Source organism: Manis pentadactyla, chromosome 16 (genome assembly GCF_030020395.1).
Source record: "Manis pentadactyla isolate mManPen7 chromosome 16, mManPen7.hap1, whole genome shotgun sequence".
Taxonomy (NCBI): Eukaryota; Metazoa; Chordata; class Mammalia; order Pholidota; family Manidae; genus Manis; species Manis pentadactyla.
In genome coordinates this window covers 72,445,814-72,469,653 of record NC_080034.1, presented here as the reverse complement: position 1 = coordinate 72,469,653, position 23,840 = coordinate 72,445,814, and the positions used below count along the sequence as shown (strand labels likewise).

The window sequence follows — 23,840 nt, the reverse complement described above, 5'->3', positions numbered from 1 at the left end:
CACACCAGCAGTCGGCTGCCCAGAAAAGGGCCTTTGCCAGAACCCAGCCATGCTTGCACCGTGGTCTTGGACTTCCAGCCTCCAGAACAGTGAGAAACAAACTTCTGTTATTTGTAAGTCACCCAGTCTGTGGTGTTTCATTCCCGCAGCCTGCACAGACCACGACAGGATCCCTCGAACAACAGCCCATTTATGAATGCAGAATCAGAAACATCCTGCTCACACATGCCTGGAAATGGGATGGGCCTGTTGGCATCCACCCAGCTTCTTGGCAGGAAAAAATAGGTATATGTAAAATATATATATATATATATATATATATATATATATATATATATATATATACACAAAAAAACATAGATGTAAAAAGTAAAAATCCAGTCTTGCCAATTTACGAAGGCTTAAAATCACACCACCCCAGTATGATGGGACTCCTAGATTAAACAGTGTGCACAGAACAGTGACATCTCTGGGGCAGCAGCAAAAGAAGGGCGAAACCCCTCCGGAGATATTCCCACAACCCGGGGTATAATTGCCTTGTGCAAAATAAAGATTCCGAAGGTGCGTTCTAAGTAACAACGTGCGAGCCGTGCTGGGGGAGCGTCCTCCGGAGGTGAAGACGGCGGACACAACAATGGGAGACAGACGCAGGAAGCAGAACCAGTAATTCCCAAGGTCACGTGGGTCTGCAGTTAAATATTTAAGTTTAAGTATGTCCAGATCATTACAATTATAAAAGAGGAAACATAATAAAAGAAACCAGACCTCCAGACAGACAAAATAAAAATTTCGAAGAAATAGTAGAACTTCTAGGAATGAACACCAGTCATTTTTCTAGCCTAGGGCGAGGATCCAATGGCGGCTGTATGTAGGTAAGGGGTGTGATGGGGTGATCAGGGCCACGTACACGTGGGGAGGTGACCGCCACAACCGCGCTAATTACCAGCCATCCCCTCCCAGTTGCCTTTGTTTTGTGTGGTAAGAACACTGAGGTCTACTCTCCCAGCAACGGCGCTGCTGACTATGGCCACCACACTGTGTTGGACCCCCAGAACTTACTCATCTTACAACTAAAAGTTTGAAGCCTTCGACCAACATTTCACTTCCCCGACCCCAGCCCCTTGTACCCCTCATCCTGCTCTCTGCCTCTGTGAGTCGGTGTTTCTCAGATTCCAGGCACAAACGAGGTCACAGTGTCTGTCGCTATCTGGCTTATTTCACCGAAGGTCCTCCAGGTTCACCTACATCGTCACAGATGGCAGGATGTCCTTTCTCATGACTGAATGACATTCCATTGAGCGTGTGTATTTTATTATACATATTGTATATATATATATATACATATATATCACATTTTATTATATACATATTTTCTCCTTTATACAATTATCCATCAGTGGACACTTAGGTTTTTTCCATCTTGGCCGTTGTGAATAATGCTACAGTGAACATGGGGGCACAGATATCTCTTTGAAATACTGACTTATTTCCTTTGGATATATGCCCTGAAGTGGTATTGTTGGATCATATCATAGATTTAAATTTTTAATTTTTTGAGGAGCCTCCGCACTGTTTCCATAGTGGTTGCACCAGCTTCCATTCCCACCAACTGTGCACAAAGGTTCCCTTTTCTCCCAGGGTTTGCAAATAAAGCACCTCTTAGAAACAGGAGTAAAAGAGAAATTTAACTTAATATAAGATATCTACCAAAAATATAAGCAACATCACATTTAAAGTTCAATACTAGAAGCATTCCCTTACTGTCATGAAAAGAAAATTATCCTGCTTCCGTGCAATATGTGCTGGAGGTTCTAACTAATAAGAATGACGGGAAAAATTATTTTAAGGATTAGAACAGGAACAAATGCTACTTTTGCAGATAATATTATAATCTGCATCAAAATCCTACAGAAAACTTATAAACCACCTCTAATAAGGGAATTCAGCAAGGGGATGAATGCAAAATCAATTTACAGAAATCAGCGACATTCTTAGTTATCATTACTAAATCATTGGAAAACAAAATTTTTTTAAATTCCATTCACAATAGCCACAGAACTGTATGATATCTAGAAGTAAATATATTAAAAGATGTTCAAGGCCATTACAATAAAAATTATACAAATTTTTGGAAGAATTTTTTAAAAGACCTGGATACATGGATGTTTCAAATTTATAGACAGGATATCTCAATGTCAAAAAGACCGAGGCAGTTCTAATCAAAGTCTCCACAGGGCTTTTCAGAAAACCTGACAAGTTGATGCTATAAATTATTAGGAAACAGCCAAGATATTTTTTAATTAAGAAGATTCAATTAGACATCACTTCTTAAAAAGCCACAGTAATTTAAAAGTGACATTTTGGCATAGAGGGCCCGGAGTGGAAGCAGAACATGAGGCTGAGAACCTAAGCTCACGCCCCCCACCCTGAGGTGTTGTCATGGACACCACTTCCTTCATCTATGAACACAAGGACCTCATACGCAACCACAGGGAGGGTGGGACACCTCCAGGCATGGGTCCTTCCTGTCCCTAGATCGTGCTGGAGAGACACACAAGACAGGGAGGGACAGAGCGTGGACTGTGGCACGCCCTTTCTTTTTGCACATTGTCACAAGCATTTTTCACATGCTCTATTTTCTAATTTTTTTGTTAGAGAGGAACCTGCCTTTCAATACTTTAAATGTGGCATGTTTCCCATTGCATCTCACTGTTGTCACCATCCTGGGTATAAGTCAATGGTCACCACACAGGCAGAGAAGCTGTCCAGATGGTGTCTCGGAAGCCTGACCCCACATCACTGAGGTGGCCCTGATACTCTTCGGAGGAAAGGAGCTCATTAGCAGAACGCTTAAGAAACAAATGTGGATAGCAGATGATAAGGAACTTATTTTGAGTATAAGACAAAAAGAATTTGTTAATAAACAAACCAAAAAAATCCTGTTACCTACACAGCAAGAAGGGGTTTATTTTAGTCTGCTCGGAGGCTTCGACAACTGACATCCATTTTCTCACGGGTCTGGAGGCAGAAGTCCATGATCGCCGTGCTGGGTGGCTGGGTTTCTGGAGTGGCCACTCTGGCTGGGGACCGCTTCCTTCTTGGTCTCCTCACCTGGCATTTCCTCTGGGTGCACGCGGAGCCTGCAAGCTCTTCTCTGGGGTCAGAGTTCCATCCTTATGACCTCATTTAACCTTATTGCCTCCACTGAGGCCCAATCTCTAAATATAGTCACATGGGTGGGGGTTGGGGGATTTAACTGGAATTTGGAGGGACATAATTTAGTCTATAATAGGATTTTCCTTCAATCTTGGGCCAAGAATTTCCCTAAAATATATGGGAACATGGTATAGTTCTTATTATGAATCAATGAGGGAAAGACAGTATGGTCAATAAATGATGCTAAGATGGTTTGTCATCCATATGAAAAAAGCAAAGAAAATTAAATAGCTAGCTCCAATGCATACAAAAATACATTCCCAGTAGATAAAGTCCTAAAGGTAGAAAGCTTTAAAAAAAAAATACTATTATAGAATATCATTGACATCAGTGTTCAGATTTATTAAATAAAGCACAAAAAACATAAGCTATAAAGAAAACAATTGTATTCTTAACTACATTAATATCAAGAAGTTCTCTAGGTTGGTATCATTTTCAGAAAAGCAAAAAAGACAAACCATAATCTGGCAGAGGTATTTGTAAAGCATATAGCCAGCTAAGGTTATAAAGAATTTGTTAACCTGCAAATAAAAATAAAAAGTAGTAATAAGAAGTCCAAAACTTTATAGAGAAAATGAGCTAAGCAACTCAATCAGTGAATAGGAACCCTCATCGCCGGTGAACAGGAACAGAAAATGCCCATTAATACGCAGGGAACTAACATTTCTAAGCATCCGATAAACAAAGCAGAAAGGAACTCGAGATGTGACATGGAAAGAATGGCAATATTTTATGATGTCTTCTCAGTTTCTAGTAGAGTGGTGACTGGTATTAACCAGGATGGGCAACAGAGGAATAGAAAAATGTTTTCAAGAAGATGGTTCGTTTGAGACTGAGAGGATCTGGAGCTCCTGGGCGGAAGGAACCTGGCCTGGGGGTCCCAATGGGGAGTCACAGCTCAGGTGGTGAAGAAGGTGACCAATTGCTCTGGGGGATCCGGAGGAGGAAGAGCAGCCGGAGCCGGGGAGCCACAGCAGGCCGGGCTGCAGTCTTCTGCCCCAAAAGGGCAAACGAGGAGCCACCTCACCGAGTCTCAAACCAATAGGGCATTTGGGGGCAATTTTAAATCCTTTTGTTACTAAACCAGTAACACGTGTAAGAGCAGGGCTGCGCATGCTGTGGCACTGTCCTCAGTGGGTGACGCACCCAGGACACAGCTGCACGACTGAGTCAGCTCCCACTGGGCAGGGGGAACTGCTGGAAACCTGCAGAGAAGCTGCCTCTTTATTCTCATGAACGAGAACTTTGTAACCAACACATGCTAGCCCTGCTACAACACCCTGTCTGTCGAGACCAGTCACTGGTTGTGGAAAGCCTCTGACGTCACTGGGCCACGCAGCCCACGGGCCTGACTGGCAACCTGGATGAAGTCTGCTTTCTCTCCGGAGTAACAGACACATGGGCACCTGCATGGAGGTGCCCGACAGGCTCTCCTCGACAAGTGCACCCCTATCACATTTTGTTATTACCACGAACGCGAAATGCTTGTGCGTAACTGCTTCTGTGTCTTCACGTTTGTGAAGGAAAATCAAAATTACTTGAAATCAATAGAATGAAAGCAGTAAATATCCCATAAACCGAAGCAGAACTTTAGCCAATCTCTATGAATTGTAAATGTATGCAAAATGTGTAATATGCAATTTACTTTCTGCTTTTAAAGATATCTTTATCATAACAAAAATTCTGGACCTGTGTTCCTATCATAACAAAAATTCTGGACCTGTGTTCCTAACACCATTTCATTTTTAAAAAATGATTTTTTAAATATAGTTGAGATTTTTTATCAACTAAACATGTATATGGCCATGTAAAAATTATTTTTCTTTACATAATAAAGTTTTATATCCATGCTAAACAGAAACACAGGTATCCTTTAATGTGCTGAATTTCCACTTGGTTTAAATCAAAGGTTTACTGCATTTGTGAAAAGTCATACAAAGAATTAATACATGAAATATTGGCAACACATCACAAACAGTGTTCAGACACATTTTAATTATATAAAACAGATTTATTTACCCAAAAGATACAGTAAAGTTTTGTATTTTAGAGCAAGCACTGATTTGGAAGTAAAAACCTTAATGCTTATGATTTCATCAAAGCACAAATCATTTTCCTTACAAAAATAAATTCTAAGCATAAATCATATCACTACAGCATGAATAACCACCCACTCTCACTGTATACATTAAAGATTTAAGGCACAAGGAAAACATTGGAGCAAAAAAAACATAGGTTTTCTCCAAACGTCTGAAATTGACTAGTCACTGCTCTTCCCATATGCCACTGAACCCATGACAACAACTCAAACACTCAGTGAAACTATGTGGTTTAAGCTGATGGAAACTACAGATAATTCATTTGGTCCCATTTATAGATTAAAGCTACATCTGTAGTTGGCTTAAATCAATGGTGCTCCATTAGTTATCTCTTGACATTATAAATGCTTTATGGTTATCCGGACATTTTAAAATCCTTTTCTAATTCTCCATATTGTACAGGATGTTATGCCTCTTTAAAAAAAGTATTTTTCTTCCTCATCAATATGTGAGGACACACTTCCATTCTCCACCTGAGTCACTTAGACTTTATGGTAGGAAATACACAAATTTCATGTGGTAAGAACAAAAATCAGATCCATCTATGTAGTGGATGTTTTCTGCAAAGCAAAATGTTTATAGCATTTACAAAAATAATAATAATAAAGAGCTGTATGTGCTCATCACTTTAGAAAAACAGACTCACCTTTAAAAAAATAAAGTGGTTCCATTGCAAGACATTACATTCACACCAGAAAGGCAAAAAGCTTCTGCACTAAACTTAAATGTTAGATAAACTAGCGCACTAAGAAGTGAGTCTTTTATTCTATTCTATTTGTAGTGAACCTGGCTGCTTGGTACCGAAGGGTCTTCTATGCATTGATGTAAATCACATACACACATTCCCAAAGAGTAATAACCTTCTAACAGAGCCTGCATTGCGATTAAATATTCTGCACCAAATATATATGGTACTTAAAGGCTGACGATAAAGAACTAACCTATACTCTGGAATTTCTTCAGGAACACAATATATATATATGATTATGTATTTAGCATATATATAATCATCTCTCCCTAGAATACATTTTTCATTAAAATGCTGGTAGCTTTCTTATTTTGAGTAGAATTTTACATCTCAAGGTCTTCAGGAACCAAGTTTTAAAGCACCAGGATGTATGCCAGTATTTAGCATTTCCGCCCCATGTTTTTGTGCATAGCTTCTATTGAAAGAGCCTTATTCTATTAATAACGCTGCTCCTTAAGAGGACTTTTCAGTATTTTAAAGTGTGTGAGTACAGCTGTGTAAGTCTCTGACATGTATATATGTATATCTACACATTCTAGTTGTTTAGATTGGCAATAGCTCAGACATCATGTTTTCAGCTTAGCAATTAATCTTTTAAAAATTTTGCTTCTGTGGTTATTGAGCAAAACATGAAAGCATAGAGACGACCATTCCCATGGTGAAGATGTCCACATTCAGGAGGTGATTAACTTTCACCATTTATGTTAAAGTTATCTCCAAAATGATATCCACAATTTTCATTCTCTGTGAATGACTTCTTCCTCGGTTAAACAACATATTTCATTTATTTTTTTTAATAATAGGTTTATGAAGTGTCTTAAAGGGATCAGTTGTTCATTCCCTTAGGTTAGGTCACAAGTATATCTTATCAACATGTGGCAAAATATACACACACGAAAATTATTATATTCCCATTTTTCTAAAGTACCAAACTTTGTTTTTCATGTAAAATAACATTGTGCTTCATTAAGATGCCTCTTAAAAAGTTCCCAACACAAACTTTATACTATAATGAAGAACAGAACAGGAGAAAAAAGAGAATTATCTTTTTAAAGAAATAAGAGAGAAACTCCTCATCAAAGAAAGAAAACACAAAGAGCCACCTCATGCCTAATTAATCCCTTATTTTTATGAACTATTTAAAATCATTAGCCTGGGGCCCAGTAAGAGTGTGGAAATTTAACATTAAAAAACCAGGCAGTCTGTTTCCCTAGCAACACAAGACTGTTGCCTGTAGTCCTACTAACAGGAAGGACAGTCTAGACTTTATGCTGGAATTTATCCTCCCAGGCTAACATGCCCTTGTGTCATTATCTCTTCCAATACTGTCACATAAGTCTCTGCTTATACTTCCTATTTGTGGGAAACATTCAAATAGCTACTAGGAGAAATACAGTTGTTTTCTCTATTATTATTAAGTGCTTTATACAACTACTTTGATTCCAAATGGTTGTTTATGAAATCTGAAGGGGAAGAAACGTCTTTTAAACTCATGATTAATAATGAATTCTATAAAAGCACTAAAAGTTAAAATTTCCAATTTATAACTTGTACTTAATTCACAAAAATATTCTTTAATGAGAAAAATGAATTATTTCTAAGTTTAAGGAAGAACTGCATCATTCCTTAAGAATTCAAAAAATACAATTATCCTCATACATATCTAACAAGATAATTGTGAGTTAATTAGCCCACAAAATTGTAATCAGGAACTGATTTTATTATGACAATTTTAAAACTTTTTCAGTAATTTCTATCACATAGCTTCTAATTATGAATCTGCTTGAGTCTAAATAAAACTGGCCATGAAAATAAATATTTGCTGTTATCCCTACAGGGAAAAATATGACCAGGCAACCCCAACAGAAACGAGGTAAAGCCCAAGTGCACTGAGCAGTGGCAAAGCCTCATATGGCCATTTGCTCTTGCAGTGTCTTGCTTTTTTGTAAAAAACTGATAAGAATTCAGTCTTTGGAATAGCCAACATCGAGTTTATGAGCTAATATAGTGACCTGAAGGAGAAGAGGAGGACTCTGTTGTTAAAGGGTGACTAGCTCAGGGAGGACTATGGGTCACTGGAACCTACGTTCCAGCCGGCCAGGCCCCGTGCATGACAGGTGCCCCCCTCCTGGAGTCCCTTCTGAGTATCCAGGAAGCCACGACAGGCTTAAAGCTGGAGGTGCCTGAGGGGTGGCAGGACAATACCAATCACCAATCCACTTCCTTCCAAAATGAATACCTTGCACTGATTTTTTAATTCATTACGGTGGATGCTGGCTAAAGAGGAAGAGAGAAAAGATATCTCAGCAAGTCACGGTGACATTCCAATCTCCTGCCATCTCCAAATTACCTCTGAAACTAAACTGCAATTTGTTTATTCAAGAGTTTATTGTTTTAAAAAATAGTACAAGCTTTCCTACTGTTGTTACTTTAATTTTCTTTGCCTTCTTAGCTAAGTGCTTTAAAATAAGCTGGCATTTAAAAGAAAGTATACAATGGAGTGTGATGGAATCACAAAGACAAGTGGCTGGCTGACTTCCAATGCAAATCTCCTTCCATCCCTCTTGTTTTTCTAAATGTCTTTAAAAAACACATCCCCTAAAAAGGAGTCACTCTCGTTTAGTAGCTATTCCCTCTTACTTTAAAATTCAGTAGGTAGTATTCAACCATATTGCCATATTATGTTTAGCAACAACTATATACTTATTATTCAAATATTGTAAACCTTCATTTTTCTTACATTCTTCTTAAAAATCATCTATGCTACAGCAGCATAGTCCTTGTTTGGTTCGTTGTTTTCATTTTCTTGTGGACTAGTGATTTTTACTTCTGGTCTTGGTGGTCTTTGAGGATCTAAGTCAGCCTAGAGGAAAACAGATCAAAAGATATTGAGCTCCTTAGTTACATGGGTAATAAAACATACAAGGAGAAAAATGACTGAAGATTCCATTTAATCATATAAATACTCAGCTGTGCTCCCTCTGTTCTTAGTATGTCATTACTCAAGGGCAACTCGGTGCTCAGCCTGCTACCTGTACAGAAGCCTTCCCGAGGCCATAATCCACGACGTGCTTTAAGGGCATAGACTCATTTCTTATGCTGCAGGCTTTATTTTTCTCTAAATTTTTCTTTACTTTGATTTGAGCTTTTCTTTTCAACAGCATATTTATACTTTTCATCTTAGCATTTTTAGGGAAAAGGGAAGAGAAAAATGCACCGATTCTACCTTCATGTCATAGTAATCCAGCCCCATACCAGTTGTTCTGTTAGTTTCCTATCAGAATTCACCAAGTCTTTGTGAATATACCAAGTACAGTCATGTGTTAAGCAGATGAGAAGCAGGACTTAAAATCAAAACACAGAGGCAGGGGCAGGATTTCTCCATCAGCAGGCATTCTCTCTGCCGCCTGGACTTCACATGTCTTATTAACAGCATTGTTTCATTTGCAATTTGTCTTTCCCCCACTAGACTGACAATAAAGGGGGTGAGATGAGAATTAGCTGGTTTTCAAATTCTGCTCCAGGGAATCCTGGAGGCTCCACCCTGACAAGGGCCACCGCCATGTGTGGGGACGACAGGACTGACTCCAGCTCCCTCTTCTCTACGCGCCACATCTATACTCTAAAGAAGAAGAAAAGCTGACTGGCACTTACTCTTATTTCACATTGTTACCCATGAAGTGTCTCAAATAGTGTTTTGAATAAATGTCAACTGACTGCAGTGTATATGCCAAGTGTTCCCTGATGTTTTCCACTTCAGCTGAGAACTGTTACACAGAACAAAGTGTTACATGATAAAAGGAATTTTTAGTAATTTTGTAAGTATTCTTTTGAAGGAGTTACCTAGTGATGTATAATTTATAATTCATATAAATCTGGTTTTCATATATTGGGTATGCTTAAGTACACCTGTCCTAATACTTTAGGGAGAATGAAACAAAATGTATCACCATTGTAAGAAAGATGAATCAAACGAAATCAAATCTCTCCGTGGATTACTGCACTGCTCTGCATTTGTCAAGTCCTTAAAATCCCTGACTAGGCACATGTCAGGCACCTGTTCCTTTGCATCCCCAAGAACTGAGATTCATCTTAAATACCTACCATGAAAACCTGCGCTTCAAGTTATGTTATGTAACCTTGATCGTGACTGATGCCAAATTCTTACGAAAGGCCTATTTTTTAAAGTTGAATTTATGGAATGGAAGGATAGGCAACCCATTCACTTCTGAAAAATCCACTTAGGATACAGCACAGAATTAAGCTAAACTAACAGAAAAATGCCAACTGAGGTCTTACTGTCTTATGTCCCACACAGAAGGTGCACCTTGATCTGATGCTATGGAACGCTCATCAGTGGCCATTACCACAAAGCTACGTGGCACCTCCTGTGAGGCTGCCGGGTGGGCGACGCCGAGGACACTGTTCCCTGCACTACTGTGCTTTCTGCTTCCCCAGACAGGAGACTCTGCTTCCCTTGAGAAACTTTTTTTTTTTTTTTGCATTCCTTGAGAAGCTCATCTTGTTTCCTTATTGAGGAAAAGGCAATCACGTAACTGAATCCTTTTTTAATTTTAGCTACAAACAACTTCAGGATACAAACGTTCACTAGGTTTTAATAACTATATAGAACTACATATGGGGGCTTTCTTGTAGAATAGTACTGGGATTACCTCATCTTGAGAAAATTGAGAGACACACACTGAGTGTTTTAATTTAGATGTTAAGAATGTTCTGTGTGAGCCACATAGTGGATCACCAGTAACTGTGTACTGGCGATTGAAACCTGGCCTTATAAGAACATTTCATACTTTACCAATACTAAGCTTGGTCTCCCTGAGCAGAAAAACAAGCTGAGTCAAACCATATCAACAGACTGTCATACAGAACATTGCATTCATCATACTGGGCGTCAGGGATCACAAGACCAAGGACCAGTTCAGAGGTTAGTGGGGCACGGATCTGACGGACACGCAGGAGGGAAGGGCATGCTGTGGAATAATCCTGCTCTTACCCCTCGAGATTGACTTGAGTGTTTTCATCAGCATGTGACTTAACCTATCCTATGGAAGAACGCCATGACTGGAGAATATCCTGCTCTGGGGACGTGGTGGGAAAACAGGGTAGGAAAGAGGCCTCATCACATACTTCCTCATCTTCTCTTTCTGATAAAGTGGACTAAACAAACTGAACTTTAAAACCTCTAGAGAACGAAGACACACACAACAGAGGTGATGCTCTCCTACCATGTCTAAGTCCCACTGGTCTCAATGTTCTTGTCTGGTTTGTATCTTCCCTGGTCTTCAGTGATTTTTATTTGTTATTTATATTTCTCTCTTTTGTTATACATGTTCTTAGGGGCCCCTGTAAATTAGTACTTGTTAACTGATTGAAATAATATAGTCAAAGACATGCACTGGGCCCTTGCCTGCTCAACGCAAGTCCTAATAATTGAATAATTATTAGTCTTTAATAATTCCCTAAGCATGTGAGTGCATACGTGTGCACGCGCGCGCGCACACACGCACACACACACGCACACACACACACACACACACACACCCCCAAGAGTGCACTCAGCACAAGCCACAGAAATACCTCATCTTGCTCGCTGCCGGCTGCTCGTGCCTCCGCATCCCCGCCTGCCGCCTCCTGAGGCTCACTGGTGACCTGCTCCAGCTCCTCGCCGTTCTCCTCATCCGTGCCTCTGCTGACCCGGGCGGGACCGGCCTGTGCTGCCTGGGGACCCGGCGTCTCCGGGGCTTGCTTGGAGTCATCCTTAACCTCCCCGCTTCCTTCCTCTTCAACTCCACCACTTGTTCCTGAAAAGCCTTCTTTCTGTTCTGCATCCTTGTTCTCCTTCTGCCCGTCTTCTTCCTCATCTACCATTTCTGCTGGCCTCTGATGGATCAAAGTGAGTAAAGGATGAAAGTAAGACGAGTAACACATTTTCCACTGCATATTATAATAATGTAGTAATTACTATAAAACAATCAAGTAAAAGCTTGTTACATTCACATAGACCCTCACAGTATATAACATACTAACCTTTACTGAGAACCTACTGAATGACACTGTTCACAAGTATTTTCTCATTTAATCCTCACAACAGTCCTGCGAGGCTGGCATCATTCCCATTTTACAGGTGAAGAAACTGAGACCAAACACCTAGCCAAGATTCACCATGTATTCATGGAAGAGACAGAATGATAACAAAGCACGTGGCTCTAAAACCAGAGCTGTTTATCCCCAGGGAGAGAGGAGACCACCTGGCCACAGCTAGCCGGGGGTCTGGCTCAGAGGAAGTGGGGAGAAGTCTCTGCAGAAATTACTATCCTTGCTGCCAGTGTCTAACATGTACTTACACCTAAGTACAAAGAGGGGCAATAGCAAAAAGGTGAACACAGGTTTTCTGACACCAAATGTGAAGAGCTTTGCACACAATAGGGTTAACAGTACATGTCTAAACACAAAGATCGAGTGTCATGCAGACCCAAGGCCAAGAAACGGTAAGTCCTCTATATAAAAGTAGTAAATGCTCAAGTATTTTATAAACTCTAGGTATTTTTACTGTTATTTGGATACATGTAAATCCTCTATAAAACAGAGCAGAAGGCTGAGTTCTACAGCCAACACTTTGGAGAGAGAAAAACCCAGTTTCAAGTCCTGGCAAGGCACTTACTGCCTGTTACCTAACTTCTGTGTGTTTCAGATTCCCTGTTCCATGTGGGGATATAATAAAACCCCCATGGGGATTAGATGAGATGAATTACAGCCAGTGCTGTGCACAGTACCTGGCACATCATGGGTCCTGAAGAAATATCAAAATCCCTTCCTACTTGTTATGATAAATTCCTTCCTGGGGTTATCATAGTTCTCCATTGACCCCAATAAAATAATGGTTCTTTTTTTTAAGTGTGGGGTAGAAGGAATACCGAATTTGTTCTATTTGAGGACCCCAGACCTGCCTTTTTCTAGTTGTCTAACACTGCACAGGTAACTTAATCTTCTGACATCTGTAAAATGAGTATTTCAGAAGCCAATTAACCCTCCCAAATAATCGTCAGGGGGCTGTTCAAGCTTTCCTTGGAAGAGTTAACATAATCCTCTGTTTCAGAGGTAAAGTAGGAAGGAAAGGAAATGGAGCAGACTAAAAGTTCAGGATAAACTTCCACACAATATAATTTTAAAGAGGAAAGAGTTGGAGCAAGGCATTCTTATACTCTGTCCAAAATAAAGTGTCAGATTTGATTACATGATATCAAAGATCCACTTTAAAAATGAAGGAAAAAACTCTAGTTGGTCTTATAATAGTCTAATACCCAGAGTGTTTGCCATCGTGCAGCTTGAATAACGGTACAGTGAGGCTGCGTCTCCAAATTTCCATTCAGACACCTAATGTCAAGCAGCGTGGGGCCCTGGCGATGCTTTGGCTGTCCTGGCGAGGCCCTGAGCCAAGGCTAAATGCTGGGCAGGAAATAAAGGGGGCTGGAGGGTAAACCCGTCAGGTGGTGCTAAAAGGCAAAAGATCCATAAAATGCAACTCAGGGTGCTTGGTAAGGATTTCTGGTTTCTAAATGGACAAAAGTGTGAAAAATCTCCAACTTCCAAAACAGAACATGTTTCCATCTCCACGCTGTGTCTCACCCTCTGACCCTAGAGGACAGACAAGACGAAGCCCCGCTGCCACGCGCTGACGTGAAGAGCAGAGGGTTTGGCCAGTGAGAGGGCAGGAAACTGTCGCTATGACAACAGAACACAGGGCACGCCGGGCCCAGGAGGATGCGCGCGCATCGCCGAGGAGCGGGGCTTATGCGGGCGCAGGCAGGGAGCCGGCCCCAAGCGGCCCGGCGGCCTCCGCGGCGGGACGCCGAGATGGAGAAGGGGCTGCGGGCGGGAGAGCCACAGCGAGGGGCCGGCTCCGGGGGCGCCGCGCCGACTCCCCGCCAGAGGGCGGAGCAAGGCGCAGAGCCGGCAAGTCCCCTTCCCGGCGGCGCAGGGCTCGGGAGGGGTCCCCGCAGTGGGAGCGGCCCCGAGAGGCCTCTGGGGGCTCCCGGTCCCCACGACACGAGTGCGGCTGGAGCGCCTGCGCGCCGGGCCTCCCGGGGAACGCGAGCCTCCGTGGCCGGAGCCCAGCAGGGGGTACGGGGGCGGCGGCGGCGAGGGCGCGCTTCCGGGAGGGAACCCCCCCCGGGCGGGCCGCGCGCCGCCCCGGACCCCGAGGCTGCTGCGGGGGCGCACGCCTGGGGACGTCGCGCGCAGCGCTTGGCACGCTCGCCTTCTCCCGGGGCCCGCACAGTGGCCCTACCATGTGTGCGCTTTAGGGCCACTGTCCAAATACGGAAAATGGGGAATCACCCGACACGCCCGCCATCACGCCGGAGAGCACGAGGCGGCTAGGGTTCGGACCCCAGGAGCCGCCGTCAGGACAGCAAGCGCGCAAGGCGGCCTGGAGCGCGGGGCCTGCAGTGAGCAGCGTCTCGCGGAGGGCAAACGCCGCTGGGCTCGGCCGCGCTGTGACCCAGGTGGGGCATCGCCCAGCCGCCGGGGCAGGGCACGGGGGCAGCGCGCGGCGGCGGCGGACGCCTCGCAGGGCCAGTCGCTCTCCTAGAAACCGCTGGGCCCGAGCTTGCCCTACTCGGAGCAGCTCTGGCTTGGATTTAAGGAGAAGTTAAATAGCATTTCTTATCATTTAAAAATAAAAACAGGGACCTCAACATTTCTTGTCATCATTTAGGAATCTGGGCATGGTTCTTGCCTCTCTGAGAATATATTATGAGCTTGCTCAAGTCTGTGGGGTGACTATTTCTAACTCAGAAAAAGTCTGTTTTCCTCTCCTGACATCTAGATTTACACCTTAAAGTGGCAAAATGATTGCATGTGTGTTTTCAGGTTTTTGTATTTCTCATCTTACCCCTTTATTCATTTCCAATTCCCAAACACATACATTTTCTTCTCCTTTTAATGCAAAGGGCTGGGACATACCCTAATCTCGTTTTAGTTAAGAAACACTCAGCCCTCAAGTCAGGCTCTGTTCTCCTTGCTTATTATCATACTGCTAACACTGCGCTTTCTCCCCGTCCCCTGTTCCACTTCCCAACATGCCTATTCCAGCCGTCATCAGATGAAGCCACATCTGTTAGCTGAGAGATACAAGACTGTGGTGCTGAAACACAAATGTCATCAATTTAAGCAAGACAGTAACATCGGTTAAAAGGCTTATCATCTTTAAAATATCCCAAGTGTAGAACAAATTTTTATTACTACACTAAAATTCAGGGCAAAAAAAAAAAAAAAGACCCAAAGAAACGCTGCTATGACAGATCTGTAATGAATAAATGAAAAGCAATGTGCTTTTCGGTGTAACCTCCTTTGAAGCAGGCGTTAAATTATTAAAGATGTTTTCAGTGTATCCATCAATCAAACCATCCCCAGAAGGGACACGGGGTCTTAAACCCACACAGGTACACAGATAAAATCCACACCTCAGGGAGGGCCTGCAAAGGTGCACAGGAGCATTCCTTCCACAAAAGGGGGCGGGAGCTCTTTCAGGGTAAGGAGAACGACAAGCAGCAACAAGCAAGGTGCACACTCCCTTAATCCCCTCTCCTCCTCCTCTTGCTACAGAACTGTTGGAGTGGAATCCGCTACCCCTCACACGACTCAGAACTGACACGCAGCCTGGCGGCGGATGCGCATGAAGGAGCGTCCATCATCTCACAGCCAGAACAGCTCTGCCCCAGGGGTCAGAGCAGGAGTCAAAGAGCAGGAGCAAAGCCAGACCCGGGAGGCCACATATTGCACAATTTCATTCTGATGAAAAGCTAAGTCTGTAAAGACAGAAAGCAGACTAGTGGATGCCAGGTCTGGGGAGAAGGGAGAAGGGACTGCTTAACAGGTGAAGGCTTGCTTTGTGAGAGATCAAAGTCTTGGGACTGGTAGAGGCGCAACACCGCATGTACCGCACGTCACGGAATGTATATTCAAAGACTGGTTAATGGTTAGTTTTATGCTCGGAGAATCTTACTTCAATTTTTGAAAGAAGCTCAATGCCAGGAGCCTGAACACAGAGCAGAGCTGTGGGCCACCTCTCCCCGTCTGCGAAGATGGCCACAGAAGGCACACCGAGCCAAGAGACCAGCATCTGGCCACCTGCCTGCTGCACTCTGCAGTTTGGCTCTTGGCAGCCGCCTTCCTTGTCTCAGGCATGGAAAGTTTCTCTGCACAGAACATCTTCTGGTTCTTGCAGGAGGTCAGTGGTGGCACTGAATGAATGAGCTAGCAAATAGTTCAAAGATGTGCAGCTTACTCAGGATTAAAAGAGTGCTAGAAAAATACTTATCAGAGAGCCACATATTAATAATGTATTCCCACTTCCACACGCACAAAAAAAAAAAAAAACACAACCTTTACAGCTATTTAATCTCCTCAAAATCCCCAAGAAGCTCTCAACCTCCACCCTCCTAGGGGGACCAGGCTGTCGGCCCAGCTATGCGGCCACCATCACAGTCAGACACCAGGCTTGGCCACAGTGAGAAGGGCACCACAGAGCCTGTGCTTCATCCCACCACCTCCCAGAAACTTCCAAGTTCCTGAGAAAGTCTAACAATGTACATGGCAAAAAGCAAACACCACAGGGAGTAAGGGGCAGGACACCAAAGGAAGAGGTAAGAGGGAGACAGAAAATTCACTTTGAAGGGGCAAGGAAGTTGGAAAAAGAGAGAAACCTCCCAGGTCACCACACTGTCCCTGCTGTGCTGGAGGGAAGCAGAGCCCCCGCGGCCTCACCTCTGCTCCCTGCACAGGTCGCACTCCCCGATCCCAAGAGGCTGTGTGCATACCTGAGGAGGGCCCCTGGGGGTCCCAGACACGGCCTGTCTGCAGGCAGGCAGCTGGGTCTGGGGGGCCACAGATGCCTGCAGCTTCAGGGCAGGGACTGAGTCCCCCCTAGAACCAGGTGACAGGGGCGGCCTCGCAGGACAGGAGTGAGGACCGAGTCAGACCGCGCGCACACATGGGACGAGCTGCACACGCCTATGCTCCAGTTTGTCTGTACAAAGTGGATGGAGTTGAGAGGTCGCACTAGGGAAATTGTATTCTAGGGGGCCACCTAAAGGGGCCTCCCGTATCGGTTAGCACAGTTCCAACGCGGGCTGCTGTTCAGCTTCCTGTCCGCAGAGAGAGTCGGGGGTGATTTACATAAACTCATTACCTTTGCTCTTAGTCGAATTGATTTCTTGCTTCTCAACTCCCTGGCACAAATTTTTCACAACAAATTTACCACCCAACAGTTTCTCCTTGTTTCTGAAGTGCTATCCACTCTTAAAAGTATTACAAATGTGTAGCCAGAGACAGCAAACGCGGATGCCACCCATGACTGAGCACATGTGCTCAGTAATGCTCATCTCTGCCTTCGCCTGGGACGTCGGCGGTGGCCAGTCAGCAGTGGAAATGACCAACACGTAGGCAGCACATCAGGCCTCTCAACGCACTTCCACGGGTGTTTCCTCATTTCCTACCCCAGGCGGAAGGTGCAGAGTGGAGAGTGGGGCCCTGGGCCTGAGGAACACCCACCGACCTGCCACAGGTTATTTATACAGGCAAAACACTTGAAACTAACAAACAAAGGTTGCAACTGAAGGACAACAGTCCTGGTAGTTCACCAAGATTACCAGGCACCAGATAAGCCCCACCTATTACACGAGACTGATGGACTGGGGCAGAGGGGCCAGCGGGGCTGAGCTGGGGTCCCTGTCTCTGCTCCTCCCCTCTCTGCTCAGGACTGATCACCTGTCTAACAGACTTTAAGGAGACTTTAAAGCTGACTGTTATACTAGCATTGTCCTTTTGATCTATTTGGCAGCATCAAATGAGAGATGAACTCCATCTCAGCACTGTCTTGCTCTGAACTGTGTCCCTTCAAAATGTCTATGTTGAAGTCCGAATTCCCAGCACCTCACAAAGTGACTATGTTTGGAGACAGGGCCTTTCGAAAAGGTAACTGAGTTAAAATGAGGACCTTGGGCTGGCCCTACTCCACCGTGACTGATATCCTTACCAGAAGAGGTGAGGACACAGACATGCATGGAGCAAAACTGTGTGATGACATGGGAAGGAGTCAGTCATCTACAAGCTCAAGAAAGTCTCAGCAGAAACCAACACAGGACACCTCGATCTCACTTCCAGCCTCCCGAGCTGCTGTGTAGGCCCCCGAGGCCGTGGTAGTTCGCTTTCACAGCTGAGTGGAGGGGCGACCTCACCAAGTCCTACACCTCACCCCTTCTCCAGCCACACATTCATATTCATACGCACTCCTCTCCCCCGCCTCCCCTCCACCTATTTCCTGAAAAAGCCCTTCAGCACACATCAGGGAGTCCGGCTCCTCATAAGGGGCAGAGGCTGGCCAAACACCGGCGCTGGGGGCCAGGGCAGGTGATGCTGTGCTGAAGCGCTGGGAACAGCCCGCCTGCCCCCGCCGCCCCCTGGACTCCGTCTGCTCCTTCCACCACTGCCCAGAGGCTCCTGCTGCCTGCGGCAGGCCCACCTCCTCCGGAGGCCTTTCTGGCTCGCTCGGCAGCTGTCCCCACTCATCTGCGCCCTCACAGTGCCCGTCCGACCAGTGTGCGGCCATCCCTACTTCTGTGGGCCGGCAACCCGAGTCACCATCAGGTACATGCTCTGGAGTGGCGTGGATGAGCACGGAGTGACGGGGACGTGCCAGCCTCGGCCCCCTGCAGGCCCTCTGCAGCTCCAGAAGGGCTCTGTCTTATCTTAGTCACCTTTGTGTTCATTCCTGCGCCGACCATGGCACAGCACATTGTTGTCTTGAACCGAACCAGATGTGCCTCCTGCAGGTAAAAGCCAGTGTACCATGTCCCTTCAAGGAGGCACGGACGGCGAGGACACATCCCTGCTGGCTGGGTCTCTCCAGGAGGCTGCATGGCGTTCCCTGCACCACACGCATGACAGCCACACGGACTGCTCGGTCATTCCTCAAGGGAATACTGTTATACCAATTTTCAGATAAAAAAACAGGCATAGTGAGGTAAAGTCCCAAACCCCACAGATAGTGATGGAGGGATGTGAGCCCTTTTATGACCACCAGGTTGTAAAAACTATTTCCCCAAGATAATGTATAGAGCACCACCCTGAAGTCAACTCGCTGTAGAATAGTTACTTCTGGTCGAGGGTCTCCTAAGCCGGTGCTTCTCCATCCTGGCGGGAACTTGCTAAATGCAGATTCCGACCCAGCGTTTCCAAGCCTCTGCTTCTCGGACCAGTGCTGACACTGCTGGGCCCCAGGCGACCTTGACATGGGGAGGCTCTGAGCCCCAGAGACACGACATGGCCATAAACACACCACTTCAAAAAAAGCATGTTTCGTTAAAATTTCTAAGTGAAATAAGAGCTTGAAATAATGCCTATTTAAATGAAGGTTGTATATCTTAAAAATATCAATTTTATTGAAAGCTGGGAGAAAGTTGGATTCATCATTGAGAGAATGATATTTATCCATAAAGACAGTCCTACATGGTTTATTGTCATTACATGACCCTGTCACTCTTCATTAAGAGTCATGTTATGAAAAAGGAACACATCATTGTAAAAGCAATAAATCAGGAAGCTGTTTTTACCTATTTAAAGTCTTCTCTGACATTTATTACATCAAATTTTAGTTGATTTGTGACTAAAATTTTAAGAGAATCAGTTTTCAGACAGAAAGTGTTCCCCCAAAGAGTACATCCATCTTGAAATTTCAGAACCAGCTCATGCCTATGAGTAACTGTGTGTTACTATATTCTGTAAAAAGCACGTCTTATGTTTCAGTGCAGTCCAAAAGGGTACTCATCATACCCGACCCTGTGTGCTCACTAAACGGACATACATAATAGGATAGTGATGATTACTGTTATGTCATCCACAGGAGCCCAGCCTCACAGCCTCTCTGACATCAGGAACAGCCAGCTCACAGCTAGGTTAACAGACATATTACACATACGTGTACAACTGCAGATACTATGTGCCCTTAAATATATATGATTTTATAAGAAAGTCAAGACTTTTACTTTTTAAAAAGTACATTGTCATAAGGAATTGCTCTTAATATTTGCTGCTATCAGAAAAGTCACACCACATTTTCTCCTTAACATGACACCAGTGTTGGTATTTCAACCTTAGCCTGCATTTGCCTGTATGTGTATCTTACTATTTAACAGACATTCTGAAAAAATGGTCAAATTGTAAGGCAAGACAGAAAAAGTCTGGTAGTTATTATTGCCGGCTCAGTCCTAGTGGGGCCAGCTCAGGGGAAATCACAACCAGTCAGGTTTTCTAGAGAATCTGCATGCAGTTACAAGGTTAACTCGGGCTTCTTGAGTGCTGGGAGAAAAGAAGGTTTAAATCTGAAATCCTATGGAAAAAAATCCACAAAATACCAAAAGCATCAATTACTCAGAAGGTATTCTCATAGACAAGGTGGGGTCGCTCAAATGACTTACACTTTAAACTCACATCATACGTTTGACAGTAAAGTGGCACCAAAAATTAGAAATGGGAGCACACCTGGGCAGGACAAGCATGACCCCTGCCTGGGGCAGAGCCACCATGGCAGGACCCCGGCCCCTGCTCACGGCAGGCTCCTCAGAGATGGCGTGTAGTGTCTGAGACTCTCGCTCTCCTAGATAGCAGCGTGTGGGAATTCTCTGTCCAGACACCCTAGCACCCCACTCTCCCCCGAGCTCTCACCTGTGCTGAGTGCGCAGACTCAAACAGGCCGAGACCCAGAACGGGGGCAAAGGCCGCTCCTCCAGGTAACATGGCTATGTCTGAGATCTGGGAAAGAGGGTTTGTTACAGGCTTTGAGCAAAGGCGTTCTGTGGATTTTATGGCAGATTTCAGGCATAGACGTTGAAAATATGGAAGTTACCACATGTTTTTGTTTTTGTTCCCATGGAAACTAAAATCACCCCCTACCCAAGTTGAATGAGGTGTCTTGAAATAATCTGTTTCAATTTTTCATGATAGCAAAGCACTGCTTCCTATTTTCAGCTTTCAGAGGTTCACTTTCAAAGAAGGGAGGAAAAAAAGGTTTAGACGTGGCTTGAAGTACAATGATCCACAAAAAAAGGGTGGTTTATTCACAGAAGTGGCCTCGGAAGGACATGCGCAGAGTGAAGCGCTGGCCGAGCCCCTCCTGCAGGCCGGCTCCAGGCCCGTAGGCACCACAAGGGCCTGCAATGCCCAGGAGAATATATGCTCCCCTGAAGCACAGACAGCATGAGCATCAGGAGCCACTAGGAAAACAGTCCCCGTTCAGTTTTCACACTTTAGAAATAAGGCTGATTGTCTTTCACTTACATCAGAAATCCCTGAGGGTTACATTCTAACGTTTAACACCATTTCTACCAATTACACACAAATCTATAAACATGATGTCAAACAAAGCTTTGTTGACAACCCACAGGGAAATTAAGATCCAGCTCATCCTCATCCTGACTCTTCTGGCTGCGTGCGATGCTTATAGTACCAAACGTGAATATGATTCACTAAGAGAACATGACTTGAAAATAAAGAATGGCGGAAATACTATCTGTACATAATTCTACAAGAAAGGCAGCAAAGGCCGAGTGTGGCCCTCTGCACAGATACAACACGATGCTGTTTGCAGGACAGTCAAAACTCCTCGTCTCCCCACCTCCCTTCCTTGAGGTGTCCAGCTTCCTTTCTCATTCTAAACATTCTGTAATTATTATTTTAATAAATACATTTCACTGAAGTAGATCAAGGGATCTGGTCAGTGGAAGCAGCCTCCTTTATCTTTCTGTGTATTTTATCACTCATGAAAAAGCAATTATACAGCCTTCCATGTAGCCTGCCTTCCCAAGAGGAGTATAAGTGTCCGCCGATTCTCCCCAAGAAGCAGGTGGAGTGAACAATGTCCAGTCAGGGGTGGGGGACTGAAGCATGTCAATGGGCATATTTGGATTTCTGTCATAGCCCCTGGTCATAGCCTCTAGGCTGCAGATTTCTTTTTAATGGTATTATGTTCTGTATGTGTAGACCAATAATCACAAGCTCAAATCCCCAGGGGCTGGGCAAATGGCACAATGTGCAGTGCAATTCAGGACAGGTGCTGGAGAATAGGGAGTGGTGTGGCCTGTGGTGAACTGAAGAGTACCTAGTGTACTGGAAAGGTCTCGATGCTGTAAGCTCCGTGTCAGCCAAGGAAGATTCTCTCACAGGAGATCTGGTCACAGGCTTCCAGTCTGTCATCCTGAGTACAGATTCTACAAAGAGTTTATTTTCCCTGTAGTGAATTATGGTGAAAGTGACTTCTGCTTAAACATAGCAGATTGGATAAATGTGTTTTTTCCTTAGCCCTCTTCTGATATCATTCTAAATTGTCAGTAAAGGCAATGTGAAAATTGATGACCTGTAAGGGACAGAAGCCTGCAAAGGAAATGACAGTCACAAAATTTGGCAAACAGCAAAGCCAGTGGGGCCTGTAATAGCAGAACTGAGGAAACTAAAATTTGCACCCACAGGGAGGTGAGGCTGAGAAGCAAACCTCTGGCTGCTGAAAACCTGTGAAGGGTTGGAGGGTTGGAGGCACCGTCTGTCTCTGGAAGAAGGGGCACAGGTGTGACTAATGATGGGTGGACTGGCTTAGAGTCTTTAAAAGAAGCAGACTCCCAAGATCTCTGCTCTGTTCTTGGCAAATATAGGAGGCTTATTCTCTTAAAAAGTGTATCTATATCACAACTTCCAAATAAAAAAAAAGCTTTCACTACTCCATTGCTCATGATTCTAGCTTTAATGCTATTTAATAAAATGACTTATCATAAAACCACCTTGCAATTCTCACCATTTTAATACTCAAAATCTATTTCAGATGGGTGGTAAAAGCTATAAAACAATTCAAAACCACTTTAAAGTTACCATCCCCATCTTCTTTCTTCCCTCAAATGGAACAAAATCAAAATGTATAATTGCTCATTTGCCTCTTTTATACAGTCATTTATCTGCCTGTGTATCTAAGGTGGTGGGTTCTCCTGCCTGACCGTCACTTACTGGAGGCCGTTCACTCAACAGCCATGCATGAGGCTCACCTCCTTCTGCCTCCCTGGCTGGGAAAAGCATCACTGTATGAACAGGGTATACTGACACCTGAGTCACCAGTGCCAGGCTGTAACCACATACTGGCTGATCAGTCACTTGCTCTACTATTTATGGGAAACTAGAGTATCTGGAATGTGAATGTAAAAAAATTAATTTTAAAAGAGCACTTAATTTAGATCTAAACATTCCTCTGAGAAAGGAGATTTGCTTCCCACCCTCCCCTGTAAAGGAATGCGACACCCTTCAGTTTCACATGTGTTTGGAAACAGTACTACGTCCAGGATCATTAACTTGATTCTGAAAAATGAGGAGAGGAGCCTGGACATTGGCCCAGGGCTCAGACATGTCTCAGCTGGGATTAGTATACAATGCCCCCAGTATACACACTGGAACATGCAAACAGAGTGCTAGATGGAACAAATAGACGCTATCAAGGCTACAGAAGGGCTGAAAATTTACCCTACTTACAAGCTGACCCATTAGCCTGCCACAGGTCCATGGACGCTGGCAGAAGACATAAGACAACTGGGTCAGAAGCAAAGGACTACACTGCTCCCAGCAGTACAGCAGACGGAATACCAGCATTTGCACCCACTCCCCGAGGCCCCTTTCACACAGAGCCGGGTGAAACACGCAGTGGCTTCCACTGAAGGAGAGGA

The 23,840-nt window shown here is 44.3% G+C and overlaps 1 protein-coding gene across 1 annotated transcript in view; it reads right to left on the bottom strand.

Annotated features, from left to right (window-relative positions):
• Positions 1-6,977: 6,977 nt before the first annotated feature.
• The window catches only part of DCDC2 (doublecortin domain containing 2), a 144,061-nt gene continuing 127,198 nt past the window's right edge, over positions 6,978-23,840 (bottom strand). The window contains exons 9-10 of the mRNA XM_036876999.2: positions 11,662-11,964; positions 6,978-8,926 (exon numbers count right to left, since the gene is read on the bottom strand). Coding sequence (XP_036732894.1) covers positions 8,822-8,926; positions 11,662-11,964 — 408 coding nt within the window. The 3' untranslated portion in view covers positions 6,978-8,821. The remainder of the gene's footprint in view (positions 8,927-11,661; positions 11,965-23,840) is intronic.